Source organism: Rhizophagus irregularis, chromosome 18 (assembly GCF_026210795.1).
Source record: "Rhizophagus irregularis chromosome 18, complete sequence".
Taxonomy (NCBI): Eukaryota; Fungi; Glomeromycota; class Glomeromycetes; order Glomerales; family Glomeraceae; genus Rhizophagus; species Rhizophagus irregularis.
Window position 1 is genome coordinate 4,277,337 of NC_089446.1, and position 12,145 is coordinate 4,289,481.

The following is a 12,145-nucleotide window of genomic DNA, read 5'->3' on the forward strand; positions in this document are numbered from 1 at the left end:
ATAGTAGAGGAAAACCAATTTGTTTTTATTAATTAAAACTTTTTCATATTAGATTATATAAATACTTGGAACATGAAAATTAAAATACAAAATAATTGAAAAAAGAAAAAAAAAATACAAAAATATTAAATGCTATGCCGTGAAATTTGCCCCCTCTTTATAAATAGAAATAAATTATACATACCTGATAAGATTTATAATATGTGCACAACATGGCACATGCGTTAATTGAGGCATTAGTGGAGATAGGACTTCACGATGGCATTTTTTCATGTATGCTGCTGAGTCCGTAAGAAATAGGCGAGGCAAGTTGAAGGATATATTAAAATGAGCAAGAATAGTAGTGAGAACTTGCCCCATTGTGGTATTATTCACACGTTCAAGAAAGTCAACCGAAACTATAGCCACTGGTTTTGAATCAAAAAGTAGTTTAAGTGACTGAAAGTGTTTGTCAAAAACGTTAGGCAAATAATTTTGTCTAAGGGTAGGAGCTTGAGGAATAGACCCTCCGTTTTTAATGTATTTTTTAAAAAATGAAAGTAAAGAATTGACCTTTTCAAGAGGAATGTCTGCTGTTGCAAATGCCTCTATAAGGTCTTCAATAAGTTGCTTTTTTGCTTCAGCAGCTGCCTGAATAGATGAAAGAGTAAGTTGTGTATTATTTTGGGTTTTTTCTTGACTTTTTACGTTAGAAATGTGTTTCTGGCTTTTACAATGATTATCTACAGTAGATTTACGCTTCCAATCTACAGAAATGTTGCAATAATTGCAAAAAAGAATGCTGTCATCAACTCGGAAAATATCTTTATATTCATTACATCTGGTATGAACTGATGCAGTTTTTGGTTTTTTTGACATTGCGAAAGAAAAAAAAGATCGAATTATCGAAATGATAATCCGTAGTAAATTTTATACTGTGGATAACTGCGGATTATGCATTCTGATATGTGATAAATTAAATTATGTGATTTTATGACGCGATCAACTTAAATTATGCATTTATTGCATAATTATGCGTTTAATGTGATATTATGTGATAGCATAAAATCATCGTCCCTGGATCAAAACTACTTATACAGACCCCTACACTAATTTACCAGATTTCATAAAATTTACTTAGTAATATATAGTAAAATTGATGATTTTCAGGCTGCATAAAAATTTACAAGTTCGCAATAAAATTTGGCCAAATTTTTTTTATTTGAAAGCCAATTGATTATAGTTTTTAAAAATGTAATCAGAAATATTCTATTTTAAAATGCAAAGAAATATTTATTTGTAAAGTAATGGATGAGATAATTTTATATGTAAAAATAAAAAAAACATATAGAAAAATTATTGCTTATACTTTGCAATGAGAAAATTTTTTTATATTTTAAAAATTTTTCTTTTTTGTTTTAATACTTAACAATTATAATTGATTGGCTTTTTTAAAAAAAAATTCTGGCTGAATTTTATTAAAAATTCATAAACTTTTATGCATCGTGAAAATCATCAATTTTACTATATATTACTAAGTAAATTTCATGAAATCCGGTAAATTAGTATAGGGGTCTGTATATTAATTTTCATGAGTGTGGGTATAATACTTATGGAGAAAAGTGCATTTTTCATAACGGTACTAACTTCCGAATTTTTCATTTCTCCATTTACAACTTCAGAGCGTAATTACACCTCTTTGGTCAAATGAAATCGACTTTCTAAATTAATTGATAATTGTTCAGCAAGGTCGAAACTACTTATATATTAATTTTCATGAGTGTGGGTATAATACTTATAGAGAAAAGTGCATTTTTCATAACGGTACTAACTTCTGAATTTTTCGTTTCTCCGTTTACAACTTCAGAGCGTAATTACACCTCTTTGGTCAAATGAAATCGACTTTCTAAATTAATTGAAAATTGTTCAGCAAGGTCGAAACTACCTACATATTAATTTTTATGGGTGTAAGTATAATACTTATGGAGAAATTTACATTTTTTGTAATAGTATTAATTTCGAATTTTTCTTTTACTGTTTATTAACTTTATTAATTGAATATTGTTAATTTACTTGTATATTATGTTTAGTTTAGCTTCACAACATATTTAAAATTGGGTTTAATAAAATATATTAATTAATAAATATATTTTATAAATTATATGTGTTATAATAAAAATTTAATTAGGTTAGAAGATTGATTTGCTTATTTTTATATAATTTTTAAGGTTAGATATCAACAATGCTTATCGATCATAGTAAAAACCTATGCTTAGAGCTACTAATAAAAAATATTTTTGGGACCTTACCTATATAAGTATTTTCCGGGGTCCTGGTAATTGATTACCAAATAATGAAGAGAGCCAGAAGTTTAAATATTAGGTTTAATATAGAAAGTGTAAAAAGAAACTTTATAAAGGAGAATTGTTACCTGTTAAAGAAAATCTGAGATTATTTGAGAGACCGCCCAAGGGACTATCTGAGAAGCTACCTGATGAAGAAAATCTGGGACCTGTCAAAGAAAATCCAGGATTTGAAAAATTTGAAGAAGGATTATTAGATAACAAAAGTGATGGAAAAAATCATAAAAAGAATAAAAAAAAAGTATAATATTAATGACAAAACTGTAAATCTTAATAAAGATCTACACAAAATATTGCAATTTATTTATAAATTGCCAACTTGTTCTCCAATTCGTGATAAAAGATTTTCTTCTGAAATGAATTGTACAGACAAGTCATTATAAATCATCTAATAAATGATTCAGAATTTTTATTTTTAAAAGGCTTCTAACAAATTAACAACTTTGCAAATAATTTAATTTTAACAGATATTACTATACATGAAGTCGAAATTAAAGCCCAAAAGTAGAAATATTTCAAAATTAAAAGTCGAAATGGTCAAAATTACATTATAGTTATGTGATTTTTATAATTATAATTTAATATAAAATTTTAAACGTGAATAACTTTGTTAATATTGATGCTACAGATACGAAATACATATCATTGGAATCCTCTTGATGAGCTAAATCCAACTGCATAAAGATCATAAAAATTTGAATCACTGGATGCAGAGATTGTTAACTTTGAATTTTGAACGTGAATAACTCTGTCAATATTGATGCTACAAATATGAAATATATATCATTGGAATCCTCTTGATGAGCTGAATCCAACCATGTAAAGATCATAAAAATCGAATCACTGGATGCGGAGTTTGTTAACTTTAAATTTTAATATTATTGTTTACCATAAAATTATATGTCTATTTTACTAAAAATGGCCAATTTTTTGAAATGATTTTGTAATAATTTTAAAATACTACAAAAATACATTTAATATATCAAAATGTTTTTATTATATTTTTGTTATTATTTTTAATATTTTAATCTCAAAAATACATCAAATATATCTTGATATATTTTAAAAATTTTACAAAATAATTGCACAATTGTTTTGAAAGCCATTGTATCTAGATCTATAAAAATATTTCAAAAAATTGGCTATTTTTAGTAAAGTATGACATAATTTTGACTATTTTGACTTTTGGAGAGGTCCAAGTCAAAATCATTTTGACCATTTTGACCATTTCAGAGGTTGAAATTAACCAATTTCAGTTTTATGTATAGATATTACTTCCTTAAATTATATTAAAGTTTCATTTATAGCTAATGACGAAAATAATATTAAATATGTATTACATAAATTAGTAGAAAATATTTTCAATTCTGTTGCAGGAAGTACAAAAAGTTAAGTCACCAAAGATATCTTGCAATGTAAAGATCTATGCTTTTATGTGGAAGTCTGGAAATCATATATCTGCTTTGCAGGCATTCTGTTCTGCAAATCTTAAATGAAATAAAGGAGAGACAACCCGTTTATAAGTCAAGAAAAAAATAATAGAAGAATATCCTAACATAAATCTTGGAGATTTAGATTTAATTTTCCAGATCTTGCCAAAAATATACAGATTATTACAAGTATTCAATAGCAATTGAGTTCTCTTAGATGTATTTGAAAAAATTACTTCCACATTCTTTAAAAGTAAAATGAAAGTTGGCACCAATTTTGAAATTTGGTTTAATTTAGTAAGAACAGAACAATTGGCTGATTACAAAAAAGGTTCAACCATATGCAAAGAAGGAAAGAAATTTATGAAAAAAGTTAAGCTTGATATTATTAAAGCATATTTTAAGATTTTATTGCTGATAATAACAAAATGTAATTTTAACCTATTTATTAATTATTCCTTTTTCTTCTTTTATTCTTGTGAAAAAATAATGGATGATAAATTTTTATATATATTATAATATTAAAAATGCACCAAACAATTAAATAAATAAATAATTTCCTAGATAACAATAGAATAAAATTAAAAAATGTATAGGCATTCAGAATGCTAAAGAAATCTTTATCCATAAATAATAAAAAAAAAGAATTCATCCATATGCAGCAGAAGTATACTGTTTAAATAGAAATTTTAGTATTATAATGTAATACAGTCTACTCCCTTTATAGTCGCATCCCTCAGGACTGAAAAAAGGTGTGATTATAAAAAAAATCATATGTTGTAACTATAGAGAAGGTTTTTCTAATATATTAATTAGTACATTGGGCCAAAATATGGTGTGCTTATAAAGGGGAATTTTATATTAAATTTATATAGAAAAAGTAATTATATAGATTTTTTTTTTAGGATTTTTTTATACATAATTATATTAAGTTTTAATACTAAAAATTCTCTATTTTTATCATTATAAACAAATTAAAAAACTTTTTAAAATATAAGCTTTATATAAATTTAATTGTAAATTAATATAGAATATATTTTTTTGAAATTCTTTTTTTTATAGATATTTATCTATATATAATATCAGATTTACATAAACTTATAAGGCCCACAAAGGTTTATATATTATAGTATTTTTGTAATCTTATAAAATGTAATTTTATATAGATTTACATTTTATATAGATTTGCAAAATGTAATTTTTTTAAAACTCACCAAAAGTATGTTCCCGCCTAATAAGGTCCTCGAAATTTCTGAATAAAAAAGAGATTAGCTTTACAAGCTATGAATCACTCCTTTGCAAATGCACAGTCACAGCCTTTAATTGTGAAGTGTCTCGTCCAGACTTTAATAATTTTTTCATCACACTTTTTAAACTGTGATAGGTTCATGCTCGGAAACGCACAATGGCTTGAGGTCAGAATAAGAAAAAAAAAGTTGTATACATAAAATCTTACATCAGAGAAAATGCCTTAATTATACTAGATTATCATTATAACATAATTTTAAAATTAATTTTATTGGCTACTAATTGTTGTTGTATAACCAAAGAATTAATAAATACCTCGTGAATGCAATCTGAGTAACAATAAAATCGTATGAACTTTTTTTCGCTTGCCGATAAACTTTTTTACTATGCTTAAGCTATACTTCTCAGTAGAATTAAAAAGTCAATGTCAAAATATTACGGCATAGCCAAAAACAATTACATCAATACTAAGGTTGCTTGTCTAAACCTCTTCAAAATCCTACGATTAGTTTCATCAAAATTTTACTATAGATTTATTATAGTTTTGGCAAAGTTTTAGCAGTTTCGGCATTTATAATAAGTTTCAGCAGTTTTACCTTTCTCCAAAGTTTCGCCAGTTTTTTAATATAACTTTAATATAGTTTTGGCAGAATTTCGCTTTTCGGCGAAACTCCATCTTACCTAAACCCCTAGGTTTCGGCAAGTAACCTTAGTCAGTACAAATGTTTACTACTAATAAAACATATAATTACGGCAAATTACAGCATTTTAATTACGTTTGTCATAATTCAAAAATTCAATTTCACTGATAAGTATAGCTTAAGCACAGTAAAAAAAAAAGTTTATATAATGATATATATCATTATATAAACTTTTTTTATACTATTATATTATTATCATGTCACCAATTAAGAAGTTTATAAAGGTCATTTTTATAATTAATCACGATGTATTCAGAAAAGTATATAAAGTATATATACCTTAAACTTCTCTCAAACTTTCTCATTTCTTAAGCAAATTTTCTGCTCAAATTTTTTCTAAAAAAAAAACTAACCGCTTTTACAAGAACAAAATGATGTTGTCGCTTAATTGTTTGATTCTAGGACAAGCTTCTAAAAAAAGTCTCACTGAAAACATTGGCGAAACATATGAAGATGATAGTGGTGTTGTAATCGAATTTTCTAAATTTACAGTTTCAAACTTCAAAGAGAAGCTCTTTCATAGAGAAGAAGTAAAAGTTATAGTTCAAAATACTGGTAAAATGGATCTTTGGAAAGTTGACGGCAAGAAAGTTTATGAAGAAGAAAACAATCTTAAAGAATTTACTAAAAGTGACATTAAAGATAAACTCAGAGGCGAAAAGATGATCCCTCAATTTCCGCTTGAAGATTATTTTAAGGCTAAGGAAACTAATATACAGGACATCCATGTCTTCATTGTTTCCACCTCCACTGGTAAGTGTCTCCCAATTTTTTACCTCTTGAACAAGGAAACTGCAGTAACAAAATATCGAGTTTGATCTGATCTCCTTTTTTTCGCATTAAAAATAGGTCCTTCTCAGCAAGGCATTTCACAAGGTATATTATTTTTTTTCCGTAATTAGCTAAAAAGATTTCTTGATAATAGTATTCATTTTATTACTGTTTGTAACTTTTCAGTGACTACTATTTTCAAAGAATTTCTCAACAGCAAACACGGTGAATTTCTCAAAAAATACATAAGGAAAAATGATCCGTTGCCATCATACAAATTACGAATACACCTTAAATCAATTGTACCTGCTTCCTTTACGGGTGGACGCCCTACACTTTTAAAGTACAATCTCCCCAGAAGTAATGAAAACCATGAACCAATTACCCACGTTTCAAATGTTCAGTCCACGATTGCAGAAGCCAAGAACAATTTATTGATTTTTTTAGGAACATCTGGATATGAAAAAATGAGGACTTGGGGGCTTTATTTTGTCACGTCTAGAAAAGGAAATGGAGGTTCAGCTGATATCGAGAAAATCCAAACTTATCTTGAAATAAAAATGACAAAAGATTTTGAACAAAACTGCAAAAGTGCATTAGGAATTATGCGTTCTGCAATTCTCTCTTGACTTCTTATACTGGACTATTGTTTGAAGAATGCATCTACTACATTCAATAAACAGCATTGGCTTCTAATACAAACTTGTCAAGATATATTTGGAAAGCTTTATGAGTATGATGATGATGTGTTTGTTGCCTTTATGTGGAAACTCTAACTTGCTTTACATGAGTCATGTAATTACTTCATTGATAAAATATATTAACAAATTCCAAATAATAACAAAACGTTTATCATTATTCTTGATGAAACTCAAGTACTCAAAACGGTACTTAAGGGAAAGTTTAAATCGCGAACAGATGAACAGAAACGCTCACTCTTATTTCCTATAATTCAAGCATTGAGAGAACCAGCAGTAACAATGGTCAATTATTGTGTCATTTCGTGTAGTTCTGGACTCAGACTTCTTTCTCTTGAGAATGTTCTTATTACAGGAGTTTTAAAACCAGAAACTGAGATATTTAAATTTACAGAGTTTGGAGGGTGGCAGGATATTGCTCATGTGAAGAACTATGTTAATAATCTTGTGAGTTTGACAGACAATAAATATAACTGTCTTCATAAACACTTTTGTGGCCGATTTCATCCCATTATTACCTGCGTAGAAGAGATTATTATGGGTCTTCTGGCTCAAGATGTTATTAATGTACATTGGAAAGTCTTAACAAAGGTTAGTGACAATGATCAATCACTATATCACCAGCTATGTAGGATCATTAAGATGGAAAGACTTAATCATGTGCTGTCAACTAATATTCTTAATTTGTATAAAAGCGTAATACTTGCCTATTACTATTCCAGAGGGCCGTTTTTGTTCACTGATATTAGTCAAAGGTCATTAGTTGAAAGTAGTTTCAGGCGTTTCCAATTTGTAAACCCACCTACTATTTATCACCTAAAGCAAGTATATAAAGGTGTAGATGAAGAGATGTTGCGAATCTCAAGTGTGAATGTAGATTTATTACATCTTGCATTGGAAGGAAAGAAATCTTTAGTCGCCTGTGTTGATGAACCCTTTGCTTTCACTGCTGGTTTCACTTCTTTAAGGATAATGATAGTCTTCCAAAAGGAATTTTAAATATAATGTCCATAGCCAATAATGATAGTTCATGGAAAACATTGTGGCAAATTTATTTACCTGATGAATTTGAGCGAATATTCAATGGGCAGAGTGATATTAAAAATATGCCTGTATTTGCTGAAGTTACTAAGAAATATAATTTGCCTAATTTCTGTAAAGGATCACCAAAGATTGTCAAATCCTCTGATGTTACTGTTCCATGAGTAGCAAATGCATTTGAAGGTTACATATTGGATAAATTCTTTAATGAATCACCTGAGACGCGTCCAACATTTTATTTTCCAGAGAATCGTTGTGGTCCTGATATCATTTTTTTTGTTGAATTTAAGAAAGTTACGGTTCCAGTTTTTGTTCAAGTGAAATTATATTATGGTGTTAAAAACTTGGCGCAGGCACTTAGTATGATCCATCCACATATGTTTTACAAGAATAAAAACGAAGTTGTTTATGATGAGAAATCAAATAAATCCATAATCGATAAGATAATTGAAAAATGTAAAGTTGGCTCTATTGGTTTATTGGTCGCCTATCTGGCTGATATATTTCAAGAATCTTATGTCACAAATGATCATACACATTATCTAAAGAATCGATCAAGCACGAAACAGCTCATCAGAATTATTGATTACAAAAATGCATCAACTGTCTTTCAAGAAGCTCATCTACAATTTCTAGACAAGCTTAAACGCACTGCAAAAAGAAATAGGAAGGAAGAAGCAAGTGAAGAAGCGAGTAAAGAAGTAGGTAAAGAAAGGGAGAATAATAAATCAAAAAAATCAAGAAAACCAAGAAAAAAACCCAGGAATCAATTATAGTTCAGCAATTATATTATCTATCTTCCATTAGTTCTTGTAATATCTTATATAACTTGATACATTATATTTTTCAATGCTTACATGTGATTTTATTATTGTAATATATTGCATATAAAATCCTACCCTATAAAAAATGACACTCCAGAATATTTCCGTTATAACTCCGTGATTTTGTTTGGATTCCGTAAATAGTATTCAGTGAATTTTTTCGAATAGTAACCGGTTGAGTAACAATCCGGATTCTTTCAGTATAATTAACCATGATAAAAAACGGAATAATAATGGAAAAAAATATGAATAAATCAGAAAATATAATAAAATAAAAAAGCAAATAAAAATTCACTAGTCAGTACGTACTGACGCCTGGGGTCGGGGATCCCAGTTTTTTTTTTTTATGTAATACAACACCGTAATGAACTATAATTTATAAAATAAAGTTTTTTTAACTTTCGCAAATTAATAAATTTAATTGCATTATACTATCCAAATAACAATCAAATAATTATCTGAATTTAACTCTATTTTCTTCGATCGATAATATACAATTCATTGTTTGGCATCTTGAGAAATCCAACATTTCTATCAATTGCACTAATATTAATTACTTCAAATGCACCAAGATCCCGGAACTTTAATGGACCATGTCCCCAGAAGGCCCGAGGATTTAACGCACCCACTTGCACATATGTAACATGGACCAGCAACCATTATATTGATGTGAAAAGAAATATTGTACCCTCCAAAAAAACTCCCTTTCTTCCAGAATGATTGGTGCATTTGGGCGATGAGCATTATCAACCAAAAGCTTTACCTAAAAGTGGCTAATATTAAAATGATAAATTCTTGGAAAAATCATTGGTTAATGATATACATACAGCAATACAGAAATTTTTACGAGCAACATCACCTTGCGATTTGATAGTTTTGAATTAATAATCAGTCCATACTTTGTTCGAAACTTCCCATACTTCTGTATGGAATCTGTAATTGGCTAAGCAAATGTTAGAGAACTAAAGTTTTTAAAGATTAAAATTGGAACATCATAGCTAATTCACCATAAACTCACCAAGTTGGTCTGCAGGCTTATTCAATACTGTTACATAATAAGCTCTAAGGCGTTGTAACTCAGTTCTATTCATACAATACTTGCGTGATAGTGAGTACAACTCTTCTTCAATTGTACTAAGTTCTCTCAACTTGTTTCCAAAAACTTTCTGGTTCACTTCAGCTTTGTACTGAAGATGTGAGAATTGAGTCCATATAGTAATTTGGTTTCGAAGGTTTGTATAGGGATGTTGCTTGGAATGCACTAATGGCACTAGCATCCCACATAATCTCTCCATGGGGTACTGCCAAGTTGCCCATGCAGGCCCAGTATTACGAATGGAGGTAGAAATATGCAGTAAATAATGATAAGAAATTAGTGCTGCCGAAAATCGTCTGGAATCATCCTGAATATACTCTCTAATAAAATTAAATTATATTTAATAAGTTAAATAAAGAATTGATTGCAATAACTATTTATGAAAATATACCTTTCATAATGTGTAACAAATTCACGAAATAATCTATCTATTTCTGTCAATTCTGATATACTAATATTTTTTTTAAGACAAAGCTTTACAGCATGTACGAATTTTGCCCATCCATTTAAATACCTAAAAATATTAAAATTAAATTAATAGTAAATATTACTTGGTAACATTATATATATATGTCGCAAGCAAATTTACCTTTCAGGAAGATAATTCTGTAAGAGTGGAAGTGAATACAGTATCACCCAATTTGTCCAATCCTCTGCTTTGAATCCTGCAAAATGTTTTTGAATGTCATAGGTGGACGGCCGAATCAAGAGGCATGTTCTTTTGATTTTTTTCCATTATAGTTCCAATTTCATTCCAAATACTTTTAGAAAGTACACATTCAGAGGCAAAATCTTTTTTAAAAAAAGTACCAAACCAATGGCGAAGCATTGCTGGTGCAATATTTTCAAATAATCCATGCATAATATCGATGGGAAATGAAGCTTGACCTTTACACCTACAAAAACAACAAATAAATGAATAACAAATTTTATTCAATTTATAAACAATTTATATCTCACCTCTCTTTTGCACTTCTTGTCTATATAAAGTTCCATTTACATGTTCTATGGCCATAACATCTTGAATATAACCTTCATGTGTTCGTAATGGAAGATTTTCAGGATCATACCTCCTATTAGCAGATTTGTGTGGAAAATATACATGTCGATTTTCTTGACAATACACTCCATTAATAGTGCAAAATCGACAAGCCTTATATGAGTTATGCTTTCCTGCTTGTACACTATAAACTTTACAACGTGCTGGAATGTCACCAGAACAAAGCTCTCGATAATATGTGCATGAAGGGTAAATGTACTTTCTGTTAAACCATCAAAACATTGAACACCTTCTATACTCATTATTATAATAATTGAATTATAAGTATTATATATACACCTTTACCCTACAAAAAGTATTCGGATTTTATAAATTTTACTTAGTAAAACGTAGTAAAATTGATGATTTTCAAGTTGCATGAAAATTTGCGAATTTTCAGTAAAACCCATCCGAAATTTTTTTATTTGAAAGCCAATCAATTATAGTTTTTAAAAATATAATCAGAAATATTTTATCTTTAAAATGCAAAAAATGTTAGTCTATAAAAGTAATAGAACGGGGGATAATTTTATATGTAAAAACGTTTCAAAAAACGTATATAAAAAGTTGTTATATATTTTTACAATGAGAACATTTTTTTATGTTAAAAAAAACTTCTTTTTTTGTTTCAATACTTTAAAACTACAATTGATCAGCTTCATAATAAAAAAAATTTCAGGCGGATTACTGAAAATCCGTAAACTTTTGTGCAACCTGAAAATCATCGATTTTACTATGTTTTCTTAAATATTTATAAAATCCGAATACTTTTTGTAGGTGGGTGTATAAGTTTATAATCTAAATATATATAACTGCTGTGAAAGCTTGGAGGGTTACAATCGGATATTGATTAGATATTGCAATGATATTATTACGATATCATTACGATATTTTAAAAAATAGATTTAACGTCATTAAGTTAGTTAAATTCTTGTATTTATTCGACATTGATTAG

At 28.2% G+C, this 12,145-nt stretch overlaps 3 protein-coding genes across 3 annotated transcripts; 2 read left to right on the forward strand and 1 right to left on the reverse strand.

Annotated features, from left to right (window-relative positions):
• Positions 1 to 6,092: 6,092 nt before the first annotated feature.
• Positions 6,093 to 7,121, forward strand: OCT59_010542 (uncharacterized protein; the record flags this gene model as incomplete). Its single annotated transcript, XM_025330789.2, has 3 exons — positions 6,093 to 6,474; positions 6,571 to 6,597; positions 6,679 to 7,121. 3 exons carry the CDS (start codon positions 6,093 to 6,095, stop codon positions 7,119 to 7,121), a joined length of 852 nt encoding a protein of 283 aa, XP_025168863.1.
• A 351-nt stretch (positions 7,122 to 7,472) lies between these two features.
• OCT59_010543 (uncharacterized protein) lies at positions 7,473 to 9,007 on the forward strand (the record flags this gene model as incomplete). Its single annotated transcript, XM_066133091.1, has 3 exons — positions 7,473 to 8,142; positions 8,205 to 8,345; positions 8,400 to 9,007. The coding sequence occupies 3 exons, from the start codon at positions 7,473 to 7,475 to the stop codon at positions 9,005 to 9,007; spliced, it is 1,419 nt and encodes a 472-aa protein (XP_066000669.1).
• Positions 9,008 to 9,936: 929 nt separating this feature from the next.
• On the reverse strand, positions 9,937 to 11,600 carry OCT59_010544 (uncharacterized protein; the record flags this gene model as incomplete). Its single annotated transcript, XM_066133092.1, has 7 exons — positions 9,937 to 9,998; positions 10,074 to 10,471; positions 10,543 to 10,665; positions 10,741 to 10,816; positions 10,914 to 11,039; positions 11,112 to 11,413; positions 11,497 to 11,600. The coding sequence occupies 7 exons, from the start codon at positions 11,598 to 11,600 to the stop codon at positions 9,937 to 9,939; spliced, it is 1,191 nt and encodes a 396-aa protein (XP_066000670.1).
• Positions 11,601 to 12,145: the final 545 nt, after the last annotated feature.